The 23,570-nt window shown below is 39.5% G+C and overlaps 1 protein-coding gene across 3 annotated transcripts in view; it reads right to left on the reverse strand.

Annotated features, from left to right (window-relative positions):
* BTBD8 (BTB domain containing 8) overlaps window positions 1-23,570 on the reverse strand; it is a 106,552-nt gene that overhangs the window by 61,294 nt on the left and 21,688 nt on the right. For all 3 annotated transcript variants that reach the window (XM_036256328.1, XM_036256326.1, XM_036256325.1), the window contains exons 3-4: window positions 21,687-21,919; window positions 11,095-11,212 (exon numbers count right to left, since the gene is read on the reverse strand). In XM_036256328.1, coding sequence (XP_036112221.1) covers window positions 11,095-11,212; window positions 21,687-21,720 — 152 coding nt within the window. In that variant the 5' untranslated portion in view covers window positions 21,721-21,919. The remainder of the gene's footprint in view (window positions 1-11,094; window positions 11,213-21,686; window positions 21,920-23,570) is intronic.

Raw genomic sequence — 23,570 nt, forward strand, 5'->3', positions numbered from 1 at the left:
GGAGACAGGTCCTTTTCTGATAACTGACATTCGCTTGGAAACTTTCCACCAGCCCGTCAAACTTTCTTCAGAACTGCACTGCAGTCTAAGATACTTCTTTCTTTCCTGTCTCCTTCACTCGGGGTCAGATTAACATTTCAGTTTAACAGCTCTCCTAGTCACCTCTGGATTCCTTCCCATGTTCTCTCACATGCATTTACCCTAATAAACATCTTGCAAGTCTAATCCCATATTTGTGTCTGCTTCTCAGAAGACTTGAACTAATACAGCATGCTAGTTTTTCCATCTAAGTAAAAATAAAAGCATCTGGGGCTTAAACAATTACCTTTACCATAGATAGAAACTTAGAAAACATTCCCATTTACTCAGAATATAAGCCTCAGGTTAAAAAATGTTGTACATGGCATGGTATATTAAAAATATTTGCCAGATTTTTCATTTTCCAACACGCCAAAAACTATTTTCTCCTTTTGATTAAATTTAATTCCAATTGACAAGGCTGCTTCTGGCTCTGTTGAGATGCCCTAATTTCCCCCTTGTTCTTGCTTTAGTACATTGCTCTTCAATACTTCCTGATGTTAGCTGGACTACATTCACTACTCCAGGCAGAATAATGACCTGGATTACTCAGAGCTCTAAAGAAGGAACTTTTTACTAAGGGCTATTTTCTAAAGTACTCTTGCTTCCAAGAATATTATTTCCCTTTTTATTTCCACATAACTTAATAAGGGTTACATCCAGAGTAGTGAATCCAAACATTTTGGAGCTGTCACTATTACTCACTCCACTTCTTAGCAAATATTTTAGAGAACATAAACTTTCAAAAAAGAAAGTTAGCTTTCTCTTGAGATATCTACTTTGGTATCCACTGACTATAGCTTTCATAGGATTAGCCTTTCCTAAATTAAAAAATTATTTGTAAAGTGTAGTGGATGCCCTATTATCCAAAACAATTAGGACTGACAGTTGCTTGGTTAAACAAAAAATCAGGCGAGAATTAAAAAAAAAAAAAAAGATTTGTATATATCATAATCAATTCATTCTAATTTAAAGTATAAACATGCATTCATTCACAAATCTTTCACCATAAGGCCAATCTTTTTTTCTTTAATGTGGGTTAACTGACTGGACCTCTTATTTCTTGCAAAAACTATACTCATATATGCTCTCTATGATTTCTAGTTAAACTGTTCTAAAGTAAAATAGGATATTTAAAACTTTTATGAAGCAATCCAAAGTACAGAATCATTTTAGATTTTTTTAACTTCTCTTCAAACTTTTATATTATTTCATCTATACTGAATTCAATAGGAATTTTTATTTTATTTTTATTTTTAAAAATGTTTTTATTGATTTTTTTAGAGAGAAAGGGAGAGAGAGCCCTGACTGGGAATCAAACCAAGACCTCTCAGTCTATGGGATGACACTCAATCCACTGAGCCATACCAGCTGGGCTCAATAGCAATTTTTAAAGTGCCTCTCCTTTATTAAATCTTTCCAAAGCATTCAGAGTTTAGTTTTCACTGGAACAGTAACTTTTTTCATATTTCATATATCACTGGTTTATGTGATATTTCATTAAGTTATACCATCAAAATAATAAATTCAAATGGCATTAAAAAGGTTTGGAAACATACCCAAGTGACTCCTGGAAGACACACACTCAATAATAGGAATAGAACTGTGTAGGTATACTAGAGAATGGCATCCTCAGTCTTGGGAGTTCTGCCCAGCATGTTATTAGCAGGTTCTATAAAGAACATCTAAAGAGTCTGACTAGTGTGGCTCAGTGGCTGAGCGTCGACCCATGCACCAAGAGGTCACCGGTTCGATTCCTGGTCAGGGAGCATGCCCATGTTGTGGGCCCAATCCCCAGTGGGGGGCATGCAGGAGGCAGCCAAATGATGTTCTCTCATCGGTTTGTATCTTTCTCTCCCTCTCCCTTCCTCTCTCCCTAAAACTAATAAAGGGGAAAAAAAAAAAAGAACATCTAAAGAGCAGGTCTAGTCAAGTTTAGTTAAGGGGCTTCTAGTATAGGTGGTTTGTTTCCTTTCAGGCACCCAGTGCCTTTTGCTTTGGTTCCCCATTGCAACTGCTCTCGAACACCTGTGGTGCCAAAGAATTTCATCTCTTTTCCCTCCATTGTTCCCACATATAATTTATCATTATTTTAAGCCTCTCAAATGGTCAGAGCTGTCCACTTATCACTAATAATTAGTATTAAGATATTAGTAAATCACTTTATTGCATGGTAATTTGGAATTTTATTCTAATTATTTCATTAAAGCTTCCTAGCAAACTTTTTCTGTAAAGGGCCAAATAGTAAATATCAGACATAAACACAGGTTCCTGTTGCATATTCTCTTTGTTTTTGTTGTTATATATACAGCCACTGACAGGATTTGGGCCATGGTTTGCCAACCCCTGCTATAAGGTAGAATAGGCAACAATGTGCTTCCCTTCCAGAAATCTAACACATATTTATAGCAACTAAGATTTACTGAAAGTTTACAATGTGCCAAGTATTGTGCTAAGTGTTTTGTGTGCATTATCTGATTCAGTCCTCACATCCATCTTATGGTATTAATTACTATTGTTATTCCTTTTACAGATAAAGAAATTCGGACTGACTTGGAGAGATTAATTTCCCAAACATTCCATAAATGGTGGAATAAGAATCTAAACCCAGAAAGACTGACTTCTGAATTATTAAACTATATCCTTCTGAAAAAACCTTCAGCTAATGTACCCAAGAACATATAGCTGATAAGTGGTATAGTCCAGACTAGAACATTGGCCTTCTGATTCAGTGATTATATACTAAATGTTCAAAGAAATATGCACTTTAAAGGGTGATTTGACAACGTTTTAATCCAATGAAAGAATATCTAATGGTATAATATCAGGCACTGAAAAGGTATTTTGGAAGTGCTATTAAATCTGGAGTATCACAAAGTAAAAATTAGGAATCACTGCCCTGCTTTTTCAATAAAGGAGCACTAGAGAATCTTACCTATGGAATACAGAAAGGCAACGAGTAAATTATCTGAAAAATGTAACATTCAATTCTCTTAGAAAACACTAAAATAATAAATAACAACATAAAATGGGAGATCAGCAATGGAGTGGGTCAGATAGGTGCTTGGGGGTAGGCTGAAGATGACAAGAGGAAATACAAGCAGAGAGAAATGCACAATATCCAGATGGTATTCATCTGGTGATCAAGAGCAATTCAAGCAGGAAAGTAATGTTACAGAGATCCACAATAAGGAGTAATGTGTGGTAGTGTCCTCGAAAGCAATACAGAAAAGTAGCAACAAAACTGACAAATGGGATAAATGAACTTTTAATAGGTCCTCCTTTTATTATAACCTCTCTCCCCCGCAAAAAAAAAAAAAAAAAAGAGGTCTCTTCCTTTCTTACAGCAGTAGTATTAGATATAAACAAGGACAAAGATGTGAGAAGGGGTGGAAAAGAATGCATCAAGGAGGGAAAGGTCTGTGTAGATGCAGAAGAGTGTAATAAATATAATGGTGCCTGGATGCATTAATGCTATCCCATTCTTCCTTGGACCGGGGGAAATGCAAATGAGTCAAACCACATTTCTCTACTTGCCCCACATAAGTAAAGGGCATAAAAAGACTGTTGCTACCATCTTCACAAAAGCTCGTATCCAAAGGCCTACCACCTGGATGATGATAGCACACAATTACATAGTACTTACTATGTGCCAGGTACTGTTTAAAACACTTTAAATGGCCCTGGCTGGTATGGCTCAGTGGTTAAGAGCATCAGCCCACGGACCAGGGAGTCCCAGGTTTGGTTCCTGCTAAGGGCACGTATCTCAGTTGCAGTTTGTCCCCAGCCCTGGCTGGGGTCGTATGGGTGGCAGCCACTCAATATGTCTCTCTCACATGGATGTTTCTCTCTCTCTCTTCCTCCCTTTCTCCTTCCTGCTCTATCTGAAGATAAATGCAAAAATAAACAAACAAAAAAACACTTTATTTTTTTAATTTTTTATCTTTTTTGTTGTTGTTGTTGTTTAGTTTTGTTTTTCAAAAAAAAACACTTTAAATGTAATAACACAATCACCCTGTGAGATGGGTACTTTTGATAATCCCCATTTTTGATAAGGACTCTGAAGCACAGAAAGGTTAAACGACTTGCTCAGACTCACACAGCTCAAAGATAGTGGAGCTAGAATTCAAACCCAGTTAGGCTCCACACAGTCCACATACTCATATAAAGAACTTCTTTGGCTTAATTGTGCCACCACAAGCAAGTGATTGGCATCAAACTTTCTTGCAGCATATAAAGGGCTTCAGGCATTGGGCTGGGGATCAAGGCAAAGGTTGGACAGAGCAACCCGCATCTAGAGAGAGACTCTTGGAAAACTTGGAGTATCGGATGTTTTTAAGGAAGGAACTTTAGCACGAAAGGAATACAGTGACTCAAAGAAGAAACTACCTCATTGCCATACCAATTTGAACATATTAAACTAGCAACCTAAACTATTCTAAAATTTGAGACCTAAACTGAATGTAATTCTGATCATAAATCCCAGTCTTTGTGGGTACTTGCATTGATCTTCCAATATATAAATACGTATAATTTAAAAATTAAAGCAGCCACATTACAAATGAACTTTCAGCCATACTACTAGAATAAGGATAAATGCTGACACTGATATAACAGAAAGTTCTATGTTGGGCTTTAGACTACATTACATGAGTATGTGTTTTCAAAACTACTGACATAATATTCTTTAAATTGAATAATAAAATTAATATGTACCAGAGAGATGTTCGAGTTTGAACTATGAAGGTAATCTTAAAATTTAGAATTTGCCAATGTAACTCATGTAAGGGCATTAACAACAAAGCAGGAAAACTTAAGCCAGATCTTCTTGAAACATATCCTCAGGAAATTGCCTTTCTAATTAATGTAAGTTTATTTATTTATTTTTGTTAATCCTCACCTGAGGATATTTTTCCATTGATTTTCAGATAGAATGGAAGGGAGGGAAGGGAGAGAGAAAGAGAAACATGTGAGAGAGACACATTGATTGGTTACCTCACACACGACCCCAAAGTGGGCTGGGGATCAAACCTGCAACCCAGGCATGTGCCCTTGACCGGGAATCGATCCTGAGACCCTTGGGTCTAAGGGATGACACTCTAACCTCTGAGCCAAACCAGCCAGGGCTACAGGTTTATTTTTTATTGGTAGGTAAACAAAATAAACCAGAAATGTGAGCAAGAGCTGTCCTGGAATATAAACCTAATATTCTAGATCCAGCTCCTAAAACAGTCCATTGTCAGGCTGCACACAGAGAGAGACCAAATATAGACACTGTTTGAGGACATAATGCAGATGGTCACAGGTCCTGTTTTCCCTTATGACAATAGACTTAGGACTCTATAAGTAGAACTTTGGTAGGATGCCCATATTGTATCAAGAAAAACCTGGACACAAAATTAAATTAAAATAAAATTGTGTTGGCCCCTACCCACAAAAAAGAAACACACACACACATACTCACATGTCATGAACTAGAAATACATATCCATGGTTATGAAAAGTATATTGATAAATCTGTATTACACTCTATATTTTGTTATACATAATGTAGATATTATACAAATTATGAAATATGTATATGTATATACATATAATTAAAAACATATGCTCCTAGAGAAAAAAGTTCAAATTCTGAATGGTAAATAGTCTAGATAAAATTCACAATCCTGCCCTGGCCGGTTTGGCTCACTGGTTAGAGCGTCGGCCTGCCGTCTGGAGAGACCTGGGTTTGGTTCCCGCTAAGGGCGCGTACCTCGGTTGCAGTTTGTCCCCAGCCCTGGTTGGTCGTGCGGGTGGTGACCACTCGATGTGTCCCTTTCACATCTATGTTTCTCTCTCTCTCTCTCTCCCTCCCACTCTATCTGAACAAAATATTGAAAAATGTACTCAGGTGAGGATAAAAAAAAAAAAAAAACCTCGCAATCCTAGAGTTTAGCAATGGCCTAGCTGGTGTGGCTCAGTGGACTGAGCATCGTCTCATGGACTGAGAGGTCCCAGTTTGATTCCAGGTCAGGGCACATGCCCGGTTGCAGGCTTGATCCCCAGTAAGGGGCATGCAGGAAGCAGCAGATTTCTCTCTGTCTTTCCCTTCTTCTCTCTCTAAAACATCAATAAAAACATATATATAAAAAAATAGAGGTTAGCAATGTACTGCTTTCAATTAATGGGCAAAAATCAGTATGATTTTTTTTTTTTTAAATCCTCACCTGAGGACATGCTCCCATTGATTTCAGAGAGAAAAAGGGAGAGGGAGAGAGAGAAACATCGATGTGAGAAAGAAACACTGAACAGCTGCCTTCCGCATGCACCCTGACTGGGGATGGAACCTGCAACCTGGGTATGTGTACTGACTGGGAATCAAACCTGTGACCCTTCAGTGCAGGGGACGACACTTCAACCAATTGTGTCACACCAGCCAGGGCAAGTGCTTGATTTGATTTGATTTTTTTGTTAATCCTCACCTGAGGATATTTTTCCAGTGATTTTTAGATAGAGCCAAAGGAGAGAGAGAGAAACATCAATGTGAGAGAGACATGTCAATTTGTTGCCTCCTGCACAACCCTAAATGGGGCTGCATATTGAACCTGCAACCCAGGTACAGCCTCTTGACTGGGAATTGAATCCGAGACCCTTCTGTCCACAGGCTGATGTTCTAACTGCTGAGCCAAACTGGCCAGGGCTAGTGTTTGATTTTTTTTTAAAGGCGTTGAATTTTGTTATTTTTATTTATTTTTGGTGCGTATTGCATACATTATAGCTTTACTTTTAGTTGTTTTTTTTTTTAATTTATCATTATTATTATTTTTAATTCTCACCTGAGGAAACTTTTACACTTATCTTCAGATAGAGCAGGAGGGAGAGAGGGAAGAAGAGAGAAAGAGAAACATCAATGTGAGAGAGACACATCGACTGGTTGCCACACACACAACCCCAGCCGGAGCCTGGGACAAACCGCAACCGAGGTATATGCCCTTAGTGGGAACCAAACCCGGAACTCTCTGGACGGCGGGCCGACACTCTTAACTGCTAAGCCAAATTAGCCAGGGCTCTTTATTGTTGAATGCATTACCGATGCCCCCCTTTTTTCCCCATTGACACCCTCCTCCCCAATCCCACCTGCCTCCTGCCTTCCCCACACCATTGTCTGTATCCATTGGTTTTGCATATATGCATAGTTCTTTAGTTTATCTCATTCCCACCCTCCCACCCCACCCCCTTCCCTTTGAGGTTCATCAATCTAACAACCAATTTGTACTTCTTAATTCCTTCATCTTTTTCACCCATCCCCTCAGCCCTTTCCCATCTGGCAAGCAACAAAAAGTTCTCTGTATCTATGAACCCGTTTATGTTCTACTTGCTCATTTTGTTTATAGTTTAATTGTTGATAGATATGTATTAATTGCCCTTTTTTGTTCATATTTTTGTTCTTCTCCTTCAAGAAGACCCTTCAACATTTCATATAATTCTGGTTTGATGGTGATGAACTCCTTTAGCTTTTTCTTGTCTGGGAAACTCTTTATATGTCCATCGATTCTAAATGACAGCTTTGCAGGATAGAGTAATCTTGGTTGTAGGTCTTTCCTTTTCATTTCTTTTGAAACATCAGCTGATAGGAACTCCTTTGTAGGTAACTAACTGCTTTTCTCTTGCTGTTTTTAAGATTCTCCCTTTGTCTTTAACCTTTTGCATGATGTGTCTTGGTGTGGACCTCTTGGGGTTCATCTTGTTTGGGACTCTGTGCTTCCTGGACTTGTATGTCTGTATCCTTCACCAAGTTAGGGAAGTTTTCTGTCATTATTTTTTCAAATAGGTTTTCAATTTCTTGCTCTCTCTCTTTTCTCCTTCTGGCACCCCCATGACGCAAATGTTGGTATGCTTGAAGTTGTCCCAGAGGCTACTTATGCTGTCCTCATTTTTTTTTTAATTCTTTTTTTTTTTCTGTTCTCATTGGGTATTTTTTGCTTCCTTATATTCCAATTTGATGGTTTGCTTCTTGGCTTCACCTACTCTACTATTGATTCCCTGTAAATTATTCTAAGATAGGTTTTTTAGTGATTTTTTTTTTTAAGAGAGAGAAGAAAGGAAAGAGAGATAGAAACATCAATGTGAGAGAGAGAAAACGATACCACAACCTGGGCATGTGCCCTGACCGGGAATCAAACCAGGACCTCTCAGTCCATGGGATGATGCTCAATTTACTGAGCCACACAGGCCAGGTGTTATAAATTATTCTTAATTTTAATTAGTGCATCCTTCATTTCTGACTGGTCCTTTTTTATGTTGTTGATGTTCTAAGTTCCTTGAGCATCCTTATAACCAGTGTTTTGAACTCTGCATCTGACTGATTGCTTATCTCCATTTTGTTTAGTTCTTTTCCGAGTTTTGTCTTTCATTTGGGACATGTTTCTTTGTCTCCTCATTTTGGCTGCTTCCCTGTGCTTGTTTCTATGTATTCGGTAGAGTTGCTATGTCTCCTAGGCTTTGTAGAGTGGCCTATTGTAGGTGTCTGCTAGGATCCAGTGGCATAGCCTCCCTGATCATCCCAGCTGGGCCCTTGAGGTGTACCCCTAGTGTGGACTGTATACCCCTCTGGTGTAACTGAGTCTTGATCGCTGTTGGCACATCAATGGGAGGGATTTACTCAGGCTGATCTGCTGCAAGAACAGAATGTGCCCAGTATAGGCCCACCACACAGAGCAAGACTTTCTTTAGCAGGGCTCTGGTACCCACTGAGTCCACTCATTGAGTGTGTCACTTGTGGAGGTGGTTGGGTAGTGGTGCTTCAAAGTGGTCTGAAGCTATCCCCTGGGTGTGCTGGCTCTGGGGCCAGGTCAGTCACTGCATGTGTTCTACCTGGGGCCACCAGGCATAAGCTACAGAGTGATCTGCCGATGGCTGCTTCTTGTGCTGGGCTTAGAGGTGCCCAGGAAAACCAAGTTATGAACCAAGGCTGGCTGCTTCTACAGCCAGGCTTGGGGCCACTTAACGAGAGGTATGGGCTTGCTGAGACCAAATACTGCTTGTTTGAGAGATTTTAGGAAAATATGAAGCAGGATCCAAGATAGGCCAATCCTATGGTAAAGCCACTGGAAACAGCTTCGATGGGCCCAAAAGTTGGGTGGGGCAGGACCTCAGAGAATCACCAGAGCGAGGCAAACAGTGTAAGTCAGGTTGCTGGAGTCCCAGATATATGGCAGCTGTCTGCTGGCCCTGTGGGGAAGGGCTCACCAAAGGAACAATGGCCTCCACCAGTACGTCTGTCAGAGAGAAAGCTGCCTCTCCATCCTCATCCTGAGCCCAAACAACTAAGTTCTTCCCCAGATGTCTCTGGAGCCTTTCAAGCAGCCTCCCCTCCGAGCTCAAAGGGAGCAAGTCTGGGCCCTTTAAAAGGAGCTGCCTGGGGTTCCAGAAGCCTCAGCCTCCCTCAGCCTCAGTTCCCACTGGTTTTACAGCCTGAAGTGATGGGGACTTCTCTTCCTGGCACTGGAATCCCGAAATGGGGGGCCTGGTGTGGGACGGGGACCCCTGACTCCTCAGGGAGGACCTTCACAGCTGAGGTGTCCCTCCTTACTTTTATCTGCCACATGTGGGTGTGGGACCAGCCCGTCAGCATCTCCGACCCTCCTACCAGTTTCAATGTGGCTGCTTCTTTGATTTCGTAGTTGTAGGACTTCCATTCGACTCGATTTCAGGCGGTTTTCAATGATGATTGTTCTGTAGTTTAGTTGTAATTTTGATGTAGTTGTGGGAGGAGGTGATACCGTGTTTACCTATGCCACCATCTTGGAATTTTGTTCAGTGTTTGATTTTTGAAAGCACAAACATCACTACTATTTGGTTTGGTGAATACCTGAAATCTAAACCCAATGCTAGCCCTGGCCAGTTGTGCTCAGTGGTTAGAGCATCGATCTGCAGACCAATGAGTCACAGGTTCGATTCTGGTCAAGGGCACATACCTTGGTTGCGATGCATCCCTGGCCCTGGTTGGGGTTGTGTGGGAGGCAGCTGCTCGATGTGTCCCTTTCACATCAATGTTTCTCTCTCTTTCTCTCCCTCCTACTCTGTCTGAACAAAAATGAAAAAATGTCTCAGGTGAGGATAAAAAATAAATAAATAAATAAACCCAATGTTAATATTATTACAGCTGCACACCCTTAAACTGAGAAGACTATTTTTTGCCATTGCAAGTAGTCTGGCTCTTCCTCTTCAGGAGAACCAGAGTATATTCTCAATATTCTCTCTGAAACACAGGAGAGGGAAAGAGAAGAACTGTCTGGGTTCCTCAGCTTTCTGGTTCTGATTCTAGTCCATTCTGAGGCCCAGCTGTACTTTCTTCCCCTGTATTCCAACAGAAAATCTGTATTGCTTATTAATTTTTTTTCTTCTTTTAAGCAGATTTTAGTTACCTGCAAAAAAGTACCTGACCAACACAGGAAGCAGGCTTTAATTTGAAATCTAAAAGTTTGAAATGTCTAAGCAACCCAATTGTAAAGCAGGAAAAAAAACTTCTTTTTAAGTACACTGAAACATTAAGCCTCTTAATGCTATTCATGAGAATCATCCATTTTGAATGAAAGACTCAGCCAAAATGTATTCAAAGAAAATACATATCATTCATGTAGAAATAATCACTCTCAATACTATAATGCCTGTGAAATTAAAAAATGCGCTTACATTTTCTGTGATGGTGGCTTTCAAATCTATTTTAGGTAACAGAGTATTTTCTTCTAATGAAATCTTAGGTTCATGCCCAATGCAAAACAGATCTGTTCTAGCTGAAGCATGTGCACACGTCCGGGTAGAGGCATGTGTGCATGTGTGCACCTGTAGACAGAAAATCTTGCCTGATGGCCAACCTCTCCCCTGACAGTGACCTCCTGAGGCATCACCATGGAACTCCAGTGGCCTATGTAAATCAGAGCCTGAGACCCACTGTGCTAGAAAAAGACAGTCACCCTTTTACACTTTATACTGTCACAATCAAGACACCAAATCAATCACGTGCCTAGTTACCTGTGAGTTTTAAAACTTTTTCCATCAACGTAAATATCAATATCTGGGCAAAGTTGTTTCACGTAAAGTTTCAATATATCTTCTCCTAATTCAGATGCAGGTTCCAAGTCATAAATATCTTTAAAAGAGAAAAAATAAGACTAAAAATTAGTTTAATTAATATTATAAATATCTAAAAATTGTATTCTAATATTAACAAAATGTTTTTCCACAGTTATCTTGACCTACTGAAACAGAATTACAATGACTGGAATATTTAAGTGGTAAATTAAAAATAAAACAACATTTACAAATCATCTATACTTTCTGCTTTGAAATAAATATGTCCACTTATACTTATAGATATACCTTTAAATACAGATACACACTTAAATATAGGTAATATTATCATAAAATTATACATCAAAATAGAAGCCACTGCATGAACATCTGACTTACAAAGTTAGACAAATTTTCAATTTTGGTATTTTTCACTACTTAATTTCTTCCTATTCCTGGATAAGTATCTAAAATGATCTGTGAACCAATAGAAATTCAACTGAAATCAATTGGATTTATAGAACACTTACTATGAGTTTAGTACTATACACAGTATGGAGAGGTATAGAAAATAAATATTTTACAAACTATCTCTACTTCAAATGATCCACAATTTGGGTAGTGGGAAGTAAAATATAAAACATGTATATATAAAAAAAGAAAAACACTACCTAGCTTTGTCACTCCGTAAACTTTCATCAATACATCTGGTGAGGATCGGTCATGGGAGACAGATTCCTACTAACCAAATTTCCAAATTAAATATCTAAAATCAGAATGCCAATATTGGCTCAACTATCCAAAGAGATCCAGAATCTGACCACTGTTCAGTATCTCCACTGCTACCACCCTACTCTAAGCCACTACTGCCTCTCACCTGGATTTCTGAAGTAACTTCCTAATAGGTCTCCTACTCTTTTTTTTCCCCCCTTTTATTGATTTTTAGAGACAGAAAGGGAGAGGGAGAGAGAGATAGAAACACTGAAGAGAGAACATCGACTGGCTGCCTCCAGCATGGCTCCCAGTGGGGATTTGGCCCACAACCTGGGCATGTGCCCTAAGAATCAAACCAGCGGACCTCTTGGTGCATGGGTCGATGCTCAACCACTGAGCCACACTGGCCAGGCAGGTCTCCTATTCTTGACCCCCACCCACAATCTATTCAAAGCATTCAGAGGCATGTCTTTAAATGTAATTTAGATCATAGCCCATCTTAGTTCAAAACCATCTGGCTCTCTCCACTTCTCTTCAAGTAAAAGCCAGAGTCTTAAAACGGCTTACCAAGCCCCACAACATCTGCCTCCTCATTACCTCTCTGACCCCAGTGCCTATTATTTGGCTTATTTCCACACTGAACTCTTTCTCATTCCTCCAAATGGCAGGTTATGTTTCCATATTTTCACTGCCATTTCTTTGGCCTTGAACACTCTTCTCCAGATATTCACTTGGCTAACTTTCTTACTATATTTTTTTTAAGGATTTTTTTTTTTTTTATCCTCACCCGAGGACATTTTTCCATTCTTTTGTTCAGATAGAGTGGGAGGGAGAGAGAGGAAGAGAGAGAGAGAGAAACATCCATGTGAAAGGGACACATCAAGTGGCTGCCACCTGCACTACCAACCAGGGTCGGGGACAAACTGCAACTGAGGTACGCGCCCTTAGCGGGAACCGAACCCGGGTCTCTCTGGACCGCAGGCCGACTCTCCAACCACTGAGCCAAACCAGCCAGGGCACCTTCTTACTATTTTTAAATCTTTGTCTAAATGTCACCTTTTCAATGAAGCTGACCCTGACCACCCATCTATAATTGCAACTCCCATCACTAGCACTGTTGAGGAGAAAAAATTTTCCTCTACTCTTCCAGATTATTTCAGCTGGTCTAATAACTACATCAACATGAGACAGATTAACCAGAGAAAATAACCAAATTTAATTACATATGTATGTATGGGAATACCATATACATGAGAGGTTCAGAGACAGAAAGGTAAAATGAGTTTAAAATGACATCCTGAGCTAAGGAATGAGATAAAGTGCCTGGAGCTTCAGAGGGGACAAGGATACTTTGTGGGATGATAAGATGAGCAGACGTTCAGTAATTAGATGTTTGCCCTGCAATATAGATAAGTCATAAAAAGTTATTTTTGATAATAACTCTTATTATGGGCTAGGCCCACATTTAAACTGTTCAAGGGAGACATAACAGTTTCTCTTGAGCCCACAGGGTCTCAATTGCCTTCAGCTCAAAATAATCCACATGCCAAAGTGGCACATCTTGGGGAGGCCTGTTTTGAACCCCTTCAACTCCCAAGCCCCCTTTCTCTGTCCTATTTTTATTATAGCACGTGACCTTCTAACTTCTTTACTATGTTTATTATCTATCTCCACCACATATTACCTTGTCTAATAAGAATGTAAGTTCCAAAAGGGCTTGAAATCCATTTTAGTCATTGAAGTATCCCTCAGGCCTAGAACAGTACTTGACATATAGTAGATCCTCAATAAACATTTGAATACATTAATGTATCAAACACTACATACTGAACATTTTTGAAAGAAAAACATAAAACTACAACCAGAATTGGGGGGGGCTACTATTTCTAGATATTTCTAAAGAAGCAAAGCACATAAATTAATGAGAGATACCCAGGAGAAATAGGCTTCATTTTGATGATCCAAATATCAAAGTCTGATTTTTGACACAAAGAGAAAATCTAGAAACTTTTCAAAAGAAAACCAAGTTAATTTGATAAACTGTTATCCATCTCAAGTCCCATTATTTATTCAAATAGCCTACTAAACTTGAATATAATAAAAATATGTATTCAGTTTTTATCCTCTGGTTCCTGGCACATAACTCCTAAAACTCCTGGAGTTTCCTAAGTTATAGGAGAGTCTTAGTATTCCTAAGAAACCCCTTTCAAATACACTTGAGTTTATGCTAATGAGGTGACCTCTAGATAACCCCCTAGATGACCTCATGATGGGGGCTGGTCACCAGAAATACCAAACATGTGATTAGGAAGTGGGAACTTTCTGCTCCAGTGCCCCTCCACCCCCTTTCCACACCTCTGGGGAGTGAAAGGAGACTGGAGATTAAGTTATAAAAACTCTTGCACAATGAGATTCAGAGAGCTACTGGGTTGGTCAACACACTGACATGCTGGTAGGGTGATATACTCTGAGAAAGAGCATGGACATTTGTTCTGTATATTGTCCCTTCACCTGCATACCTCACCCTATGCATCTTTTACATTTGACTGTTACTGAGTTGTATCTTTTCCAATAAACTAATAAACTCAATAAAATGTTTTATGAGTTCTGTGAGACAATCCAACAAATTATTAAACCTTGAAGGGAGGTGGCCACGGGAAATCCTGAATTTGTAGTTGCTGGGCACAACTGTGGGTGGTAAATACATTACTCTAAAATATGTCACTTTGGCATAAGGAGTATTTTGATCTAAAGGTAACTGAGAAACAGCAAATGCAGAAAAAACTCTTGACCACCCCCCTAACTACCTAAAAATAAAGTGTAAATTTTCCCTTTTGTGAAGAAAATTTACAAATATAAAGAAATTTCCATTTGTAAAGAGACCTCCTGACTGGGAAGAAACTACTTTCATCACTTGACTCATCTACCGTGACAACTCTTATTTACCACACATTCTCTCCCCTCACCTTCCCATGACTTGCTTTCACCACCCAGTAGCTTAAACCTCTTTTCTTTTGTTTAGCCTTAAAGGGATATATAAGCTTCAATTGTCTGGCCACCTCATTGAATCTCATTTCTTTTTGAAACTCCTGGTTCAAAAGTCAGTAGGTAATGAAAACCCTTTTTTCCCCTCCTGTTAATCTGTCTCATCTCAGTTTAATTATTGGGACAGCCACAGAACCCAAGAGAGCAGAAGGAACTTTTTCCTTTCCTGCAGTAGCCTAGGCACCCGTTTATGACTAGCACCTGAAGTGGGGCCAATCTTATAGGACTATAAAGGACAAACACAGGCTATGTGAACGTACAGTAAAAATTTTTCCCATTAGGCAGACCTTACCCCCCTAGACTTTAAGAGAATAGCAAGAACTAGCAGCCAGAGTTAATAGATAACCATTATATTGTATAGATAACCATTGCATTGTGCAAACCGAAACTGCTTGCTCCCGCAGGCATAATGGCTAACCCCAGATATCTGCTTCTGTACGCGCTTGCTTGCTCGCAAACCTTTAGCCCAAATTCCTTAACAGGGGCTAAGACAACTATATAAGCAACCCACCCCCTGAGCTCGGGGCTGCTCTCTCCTCTGCGTAGGATGGGACAGTGGCTGCGCGGCTAATAAAGTTCTCTTAATTTGAACCCAGTTCAGAGTCTGAGTCTGGTCTGTCTCGTTGGTCTACAACAGGACTAAGCTCTTAATCCTAACTCTGGATAGTCAGTATCAGAACTGAATTGTTGGGTACCTTCTTGTTGTCCAAGAATTGGTTGGCATGTGGGAAAAAAAAAAAAGACACCCACATACACAATCATAGAAACCTTAAACTCAACGTTCCTCAATCTGAAGTCACCATTCCATTCTACCCTAAATTTACTCTTCTTATACTCCTTAAGCCTGCAAAATATTACCACCCAAACTCCTTTTTTTTTTTTTTATCCTCACCCGAGGACATTTTTCCATTTTTTGCACAGATAGAGTGGGAGGGAGAGAGAGGAAGAGGAGAGAGAGAGAGAGAGAAACATCGACGTGAAAGGGACACATCGAGTGGCTGCCACCCGCACGACCAACCAGGGCCGGGGACAAACTGCAACCGAGGTACATGCCCTTAGCGGGAACCGAACCCGGGTCTCTCCGGACCGTAGGCCGATGCTCTAACCGCTGAGCCAAACCGGCCAGGGCACCACCCAAACTCCTTAAAGTAGTTTATGAGTAAGGTAACCACATGTCATGGTTTGCCTGGGACAGTCCCAGTTAATGCCTGTTGTCCCAAATAATTATCAACAATAATAATTTTTCACGTTTCACTCTCTCAAAAGGGTCCCAGACTGGACAGTAAAATATAAGGTCATCCTTTATACAAGGCTCTTCATGATCTGGCTTCTGCTTATATCTCCAGGCTCATTTCTTATTGTGATCACTTCTATCCCTTACTCCCCTCCGTTCTCACAATAAACTACTTCCGATGTTCTAATATGCTGTGTGCCTGACTCTCTCTGCCTCTAAGCATGTGACTTGGGCCCCGAGGCTAAGGGGACTAGATTCCATTCTTATGTAGGCCTCTTGGCTAAGGCAACTAAATAATTCCATTTTTATCATCAATGGACCTCCCTCGATATTTTTCCAATAATAGGTTAATTATCCCTAGAAGTAAAGGAATTTTGCCTAAGATTATAGTTGCCCCACGTGTTGGGAGGCATGAGTACTGGTAATTGCAGGCATTTGCAGGTACTTGTGAGCCCAGTGAATAATGCTAATTTTTACTTCTGTAATCACTGTCACACCCACTATTGTACAGGTCCTCTGAGGTGGGGGGGCAAAAGGAGGATGGGACTTCTGTCTTTAAAATCAGACCAGCAAGAAGAATCGTGGTGCTGATCTGAGGGGAGACTATGCCCTCTGCAGCCCGCCAGTGAGCATAAAGCACTCCTTTACAATCTGGCTGTGCGTCTCTGGTTATCTCGCTGACACATTATAACACGTGTTGTTTCCTTATATTATTCTCCTAAACTGCTTTTTTTTTTAACCTCACTGGAGGACATTTTTGCATTCATCTTCAGATAGAGCGGGAGGGAGAGAGGGAGGAAGAGAGAGAGAGAAACATCAATGTGTAAGAGACATACTGAGTGGTTGCCACCCACACGACCGCAACCAGGGCCGGGGACAAACTGAGGTACATGCCCTTAGAGGGAACTGAACCTGGCACTCTCAGGTCAGCAGGCCAATGCTCCAACCACTGAGCCAAACCAGCCAGGGCCAAATTGCTTTTTCTTTTAGGACTCAATTCAGACATCACTCCCTCCAGATAGTTTTCTCTGGAAGCCTGAGTCCAGGTAGCATGTGCCCTATTTGTATCCTCATCACACTTTGTACATAACCCACCTATCTCCTACTATTCCTGTTGTAACTAGATAGGGGGAAAGGAGCAGGGGGAGGCCAGACATTATAAGTATGGTCATCTGGGCAGCTTCATCAGGAAACTACAACTTCATGCTCCCCAGAAAACCACCAGTCCGTTCCCTGCAAAACACTGGGGGAAGGAGTCCAACAAAGGGGAAGATGGGCACATGCACAGTGAAGTTGAGGTAACCTTGGGAAGGTGCTTGTCTGTCAGTCTAACCTGGAACAAAATTAACTGGCTAGGGGGTAGAGCCACTACAAACCCATGAAAATTTGGGAATACATAATCTGCAGACAAAGGAATTCTCTCTTTTTTTTTTATCCTCACCTGAGGACATTTTTTTCCATTTTTTGTTCAGATAGAGTGGGAGGGACAGAGAGGAAGAGAGAGAGAGAGAAACATTGACGTGAAAGGGGCATATCGAGTGGCTGCCACCCGCATGACCAACCAGGGCCAGGAACAAACTGCAACCAAGGTACACGCCCTTAGCGGGAACCGAACCTGGGTCTCTCTGGACTGCAGGTCAATGCTCTAACCGCTGAGCCAAACCAGCCAGGGCAGAATTCTCTTAACTCTGTTCCTCTTGCTTTGCTCCTGCTTCCTTGAACTCGCCCATGCTCCTTCCATAGCCATGTGGCCCAAGAAGACACATGGCCCCTGGGCCAAGTGGACCCCACACGCAATGGACTGCAGCTGGGAACACAACTTAAGGTATCCTGATGCTGGACTAGACTGTGCAAATATGGAGCAGAAACTCTAGGCAATGGCTTTAATCTTAGCCCTGCTGAAGACAGAGGACTTTTTCCATGGTGGGATGGAGGGAAATGGGAGCTTGGAAACTCAGGGGTTTAATTCCACAGAAATAAAGGTTTCCATGATACCTCATCCTCCCGTGGGGGCTTCAAGAAATTACTGTTCCCATATCACCCCAAGAAGCCCCATTCCACCAACAACAGGTGGGGACATGGAGAACATCCCACTGATAACACTGTTAAACTGCAGGTCAAGAACACTGCCTGTTTTGTTCACTTGTAAATCTTCAACACCTAGCACAAAGCTGATATTCAATTAAATAATGTGATGAATAACGAGAATGGCATTCCAGGAACAAACAGCAAGTGCAAAAGCACACAGTGACTAAATACAGTTCTTTGGATGGAAATGCCAAGTAACTCAGTAAGACAAGAGTTCATGAGGTAGGAAGGGATTTGAAAACAGGATGGTGTGGAGTTGTAGGCAGGAGCCAGTTCACAACATCCCTTTATACCACAGGAAATAACTTGAGATTTATCTTAATGCTATGGGAGACCACTGAATAATTTCAATAAGAGGAGTGCCATGATTAGACTTGCAATTAACAGACATTGTTCTATATGATATAAATAGATGGTGGCATAATGAGAGGCCTGGCAAGCAGCTAGAGTGCAAATTCTCAAGAAAAATAGTAAAGTCTTAAAATAAAGAAATGGCAAGAGGATATAAGAGAAATATTTTAAAATATCACCCGGCTGGTGTGGCTCAGTGGTTGAGTGTTGACCCACGCACCAAGAGGTCGCTGGTTCAATTCCTGGTCAGGACATATGCCCAGGTTGTGGGCCAAATCCCCATTGGGGCATGCAGGAGGTAGCCAATTGATGTTCTCGTTCATCGATGTTTCTATCTCCTTTTCTCTTTCTTCCTTCCTCTCTCTCTCTCTCTCTCTCTCAAAATCAATAAAGAAAAAAATTTTTTAAAAAATATTTAGGAGATAATTCAATAGATAGGTCATGAATAAAGGGTAAGAGTAAATGAGTAGAAAGATAGTGATATAACCCACACTAAGAGGATATTTAAATAAAGCACAGTTTGGGAGAGGTGAGTGATTAGGTCAGTTTGAGACAGGTTAATTTTGAGATATTTAAGGTATACAGGGTGGAAGAAAAGTAGGTTTACTGTTGCATGTGAAACAGTTTCTTTCTTGTATTATGATTTATTAATTCTTGTATTATTTTCCATACAAACTATAAACATACTTTTGCCCTACCCTGTATTTAGACAGATAAATGAGGCTCAAAAAAAATGGGGATACCAATTATTTAAAGGGCAGAAAGATGATGTGCCAGTGAAGGAGAATGAGGAATGGCCAACAAGGAAAATCAAAAGAGCACAATGTCATAGAACCCAGAGGAAGTTTCAAGGAGGGCAACATTGACAGTATGAAAGACTGCAAAGAAGTTAATAAAATAAAGACAAGTGTCTATGAAACTGGTAAACATGGGCGTTTTCCTTGGAGTGATGGAGAAAGTAATGAAAAGGCAGAGGGTTGAGAGGGTAAAAGAACTCTTTTCACCTATAGTTACAATTTGTTTGGCTGCTTTAATGGGTTGTGGTATGGCCGTGGCAGAGGTCTAGACTAGAGGCAGGAAAAATGGTTATCAAATACCAGCTCTGCTCATTGGTTTATATGTGTGGCCTTGGATAAGTCCCTCACAATCTGAGTCTTAAAATCCTATCTATAAAATCAATCTGTAACCACTTACTTCTTAGGGTTATCTAAGACTAACGGAGATAAAATATATGAATGGATTTATCTCAAGCCTAGAATAGACATTCATTCATTCATTCATTCATTCATTCGTTCATTCACCATACCTAATTATGGTGAACGTATATCAGAGGAATCTAAGTTTAAATCACTTTGTTATTATCGTTGAACTAAATATCAGTAACAAAATCCTTTAGTTAACTGATACTTTCATATACATTCAATTCTGCTATAACACTTGTTTTGAAAACATAAGTTCCATCCAACACAATTGATATATTAGGGAACAATCTGAGCATAACATTAACTTTTCATTTGCTTAGTGGCAAGTTCATCCACAAGAAACACTCGGTCAATGCAGAAAACTGTACCAGCTGAACTGAGCCATGTAAGAATATACAAAACACACATAAACACCTAAATCATCTCTACTAGATACCTCTGTTCACTGCATGTTATGAGCCACACCCATCCATATCTGCTGTTACAAATTCCCATCTTATTTATTTTTATTTAAAAATATTTTTCTTTATTGATTTATTTTTTTTTCTTTATTGATTTTAGAGAGAAAAGAAGGGAGAGGGAGAGAGAGATGGAAACACTGATGAGAGAGAACATCGACTGGCCACCTTTTGCATGCCCCGCACTGGGGATTTGGCCCACAACCTGGGCATGTGCCTTGACCGGGAATCAAACAAGCAATCTCTTGGTGCATGGGTCAACGCTCAACCACTGAGCCACACCAGCAAAAGATCTTATTTTAGATGTATTTCAACCAATATTTGGGAGACCATTTTCTATGAGTATAATTGTGTTTCTACATGTTCTGGCCTTTTAGAGCAGAGCACTGGCAAATTTGGATAAAAGATTTCATAGTAAACATGGCCTTAGAAGCTAGAGATAATGTGATGCCTCAAAAAGATTTGGAGACTTTCCTCACCCCAAAACCATATATTTCCTTACACTCCAGGGTAGTGAAGCTACCTTCCTCTCCCCTCACCAGAGAAAATTTATTTATTTTCCAAAGTAAAGTTCTACCTGTCTGTCTGTCTCTCTGTCTCTGTCTCTCTGGTTAGGAGGATAGGAAGATCTACCGGCAGCCTATAAAACTCTCCTGCATGGTGCAGTCATACTGCATGTGAAGGGTAACATCTGGCCCTTACCACATAGCCTTATGGGTACTGGGTATTGGTACTAGCACTAAGATGTTATGTGAGTAATGAACAGTTTGTTCTCTGATCCAGAGATCTCAAGTTTCCTGTTACAACATTTATTATATCTATATATCTATATGTCTATATCTGTATCCTTAACATCCTCCTTCCACCAATACACAATAATTTACAAGCTGCAATCCCTCTGACACAAACATCTACAAACAAACTAAAGATATTTTTTAAGGTCAAATGCCGTATTTATTGCAGTATTTATATGTTTCTTCACCTTTTAACATGTTTAAAATTAGGCTACCATTTTTATTAATTCCTATCTTTCTAAAATGTGTCGTGACAAAATTTTCAGTAATATTTTTGTGTCATGACAAAAAAGTAATGGTAATTTTTGTGTTGCATTGTGTTTTTTAAGAAATGCATATATTATTGTATTATAACAGAACTGACTCTCTAGTCTGGTAAAGCTTTTACTGGTGTAGATTAGAATATGGATTATAACACGTGGAGGCTTAAAAGAAGAATTGTGAATTATGTGCATTTACTTACAGTATCTCCATCTCCAATTATTTGGGAATACCGGAAGTTAACCATACTATTATTTTCATTGACCCATAAAAAAATTACTTTCATTTACTTATTATAAAAAGAGCAGAACTGATTTTTGAAGTATGCGTTTCTCTAAATATATCAGAATATAATTACTTTCATGTCTATAAAATTTTACAAAAATCAACAAGTAAAATGCCTCACCACTGGAAACAAAATTGTCCTCTCCATCGTTCATATCTGGAATTTCATGCTTCAGAAGAGAACAATCAGGTGATTTTTTATCTAAGAACTCTGTAGGTGGTCTTCCATCATTGTCAGTACACTTTCCAAAACTGAAGTCATGTTGTGTTTGTGGTACCCCGTGCTCTACTATCTTTTTCCTAAGAATTTCCTTTTCATAGTTTTTTAAGTTTCTGTTTGATGAGTATACAATCCTAAAAGACAAAATATAAAATATTAATAAAAATAATGACAATTCTTAATAGCTAGCTTCCCAAAGTGCAGCTTTCATATACAACTACATAATTTTAAAACCTTTAAAATCTGAACTAACTGTAGCAAAGTCAATCTAAAATAGCAGAAAGTTTGAAAAGTAGTCTATAAAATTTTTTAATTTTAAAGAAGAAATATATAACGCCAACAAATTAGACAACCTAAATGAAGTGGACACTACCAAATCTTATTTAAGAAGAAACAGAATATCTGAATAGATCTATAATAGGTAAAAAGATTGAATTAGTAATAAAAAATGTCCCACAATGATAACACTCAAGTCAAGGTGCCTTCATGGGTGAATTCTACCAAATGTTTAAACAAGAATTAACACCAATCCTTCATAAACTTTTCCAAAAAGAAGAAAGCACTTCCCAACTTATTCTGTGGAGTCAGTATTATCCTGATACAAAAGTAGACACAGAAATCACATGAAAAGAAAACCACAGACCAACATTCTTTATTAATAAAGAAGAAAATATCCTCAACAAAATAATAGCTAACTGAACCCAGCAACATATAAAAAGAATTATACACCATGATTAACTGGGGTTTATCTTAGGAAATCAAGGGTAGTTAAACATATAAAAATCAATGTTATACATCATATTCTATGATCTAAATGTCTATGTTCTCCGGCCCCCACCAAAATGCAAATGTTAAAACCTAATGTTCAGTGTGATGGTATTAGAAGGTGAGATCTTTGCAAAGTGATTAGGTCATGAGGGCAGAGCCTTCATGCATGGGATTAGCTATAAAAGAAGCTCCAAAGAGATCCCCTGCCTCTTTCTACCATGTGAGGGCACAGTGAGAAGTCAGTAGTCTGCAACACAGAATAGGGCCTTCACCAGAATCCTATCATGCTGGCACTCTGATCTTAGACCTCCAGCCTCCAGAACTGTGTGAAAGAAATTTCTGTTACTGATAAATCACCTAGTCTGTGGTATTTTTTTGAAGCAGCCTGAATGAACTGAGATACCATATAGAGAGGACAAAACCTACATGATCACCTTAATAAACAAACAAATGCATTTGACAAAATCCAATACCTTGACATGATAAAACACTAAACAAAGTAGGAATAGAAGGGAGTATGCTCAACCTGATTAAGAAAACAAACAAACCCATAGCTAACATCATACTCAATGGTGAAAGACTGAAGGTTTTCCTTCTAAGATCATCAAGGATGTCTGCTCTCACCTCTTCTATTCAATATTTAACTGGAGGTTCTAGATGAGGCAAGAAAAAGAAATAAAAGAAACAGAAAGATTGGAAAAGAAACATAAAGCTATCTCTATTTACAGATGGCACACCTACCTATACATAGAGGTTGAATTAACCACCAATGGTCAATGATTTAATCATTCATGCCTATGTAATGATGCCTCCCTAAAAACCCTAAAGGATGGGTTTGAAGAGCCTTCAGGTTGGTGAACACATGAAGGTACTGGGAGAATGGTGTACCCAGAGAGGGCATGGAAGCTCTGTGACCTTTCCCACGTGCCTGGTTCTAGTCATCTCTTCTATCTGGCTGTTCCTGAGATATATCCCTTTATAATAATCTAAGTAAGTAAAATGTTTTCCTCAGTTTTG

This window comes from Molossus molossus, unplaced genomic scaffold (genome assembly GCF_014108415.1).
Source record: "Molossus molossus isolate mMolMol1 unplaced genomic scaffold, mMolMol1.p scaffold_m16_p_12, whole genome shotgun sequence".
Classification (NCBI taxonomy): domain Eukaryota; kingdom Metazoa; phylum Chordata; class Mammalia; order Chiroptera; family Molossidae; genus Molossus; species Molossus molossus.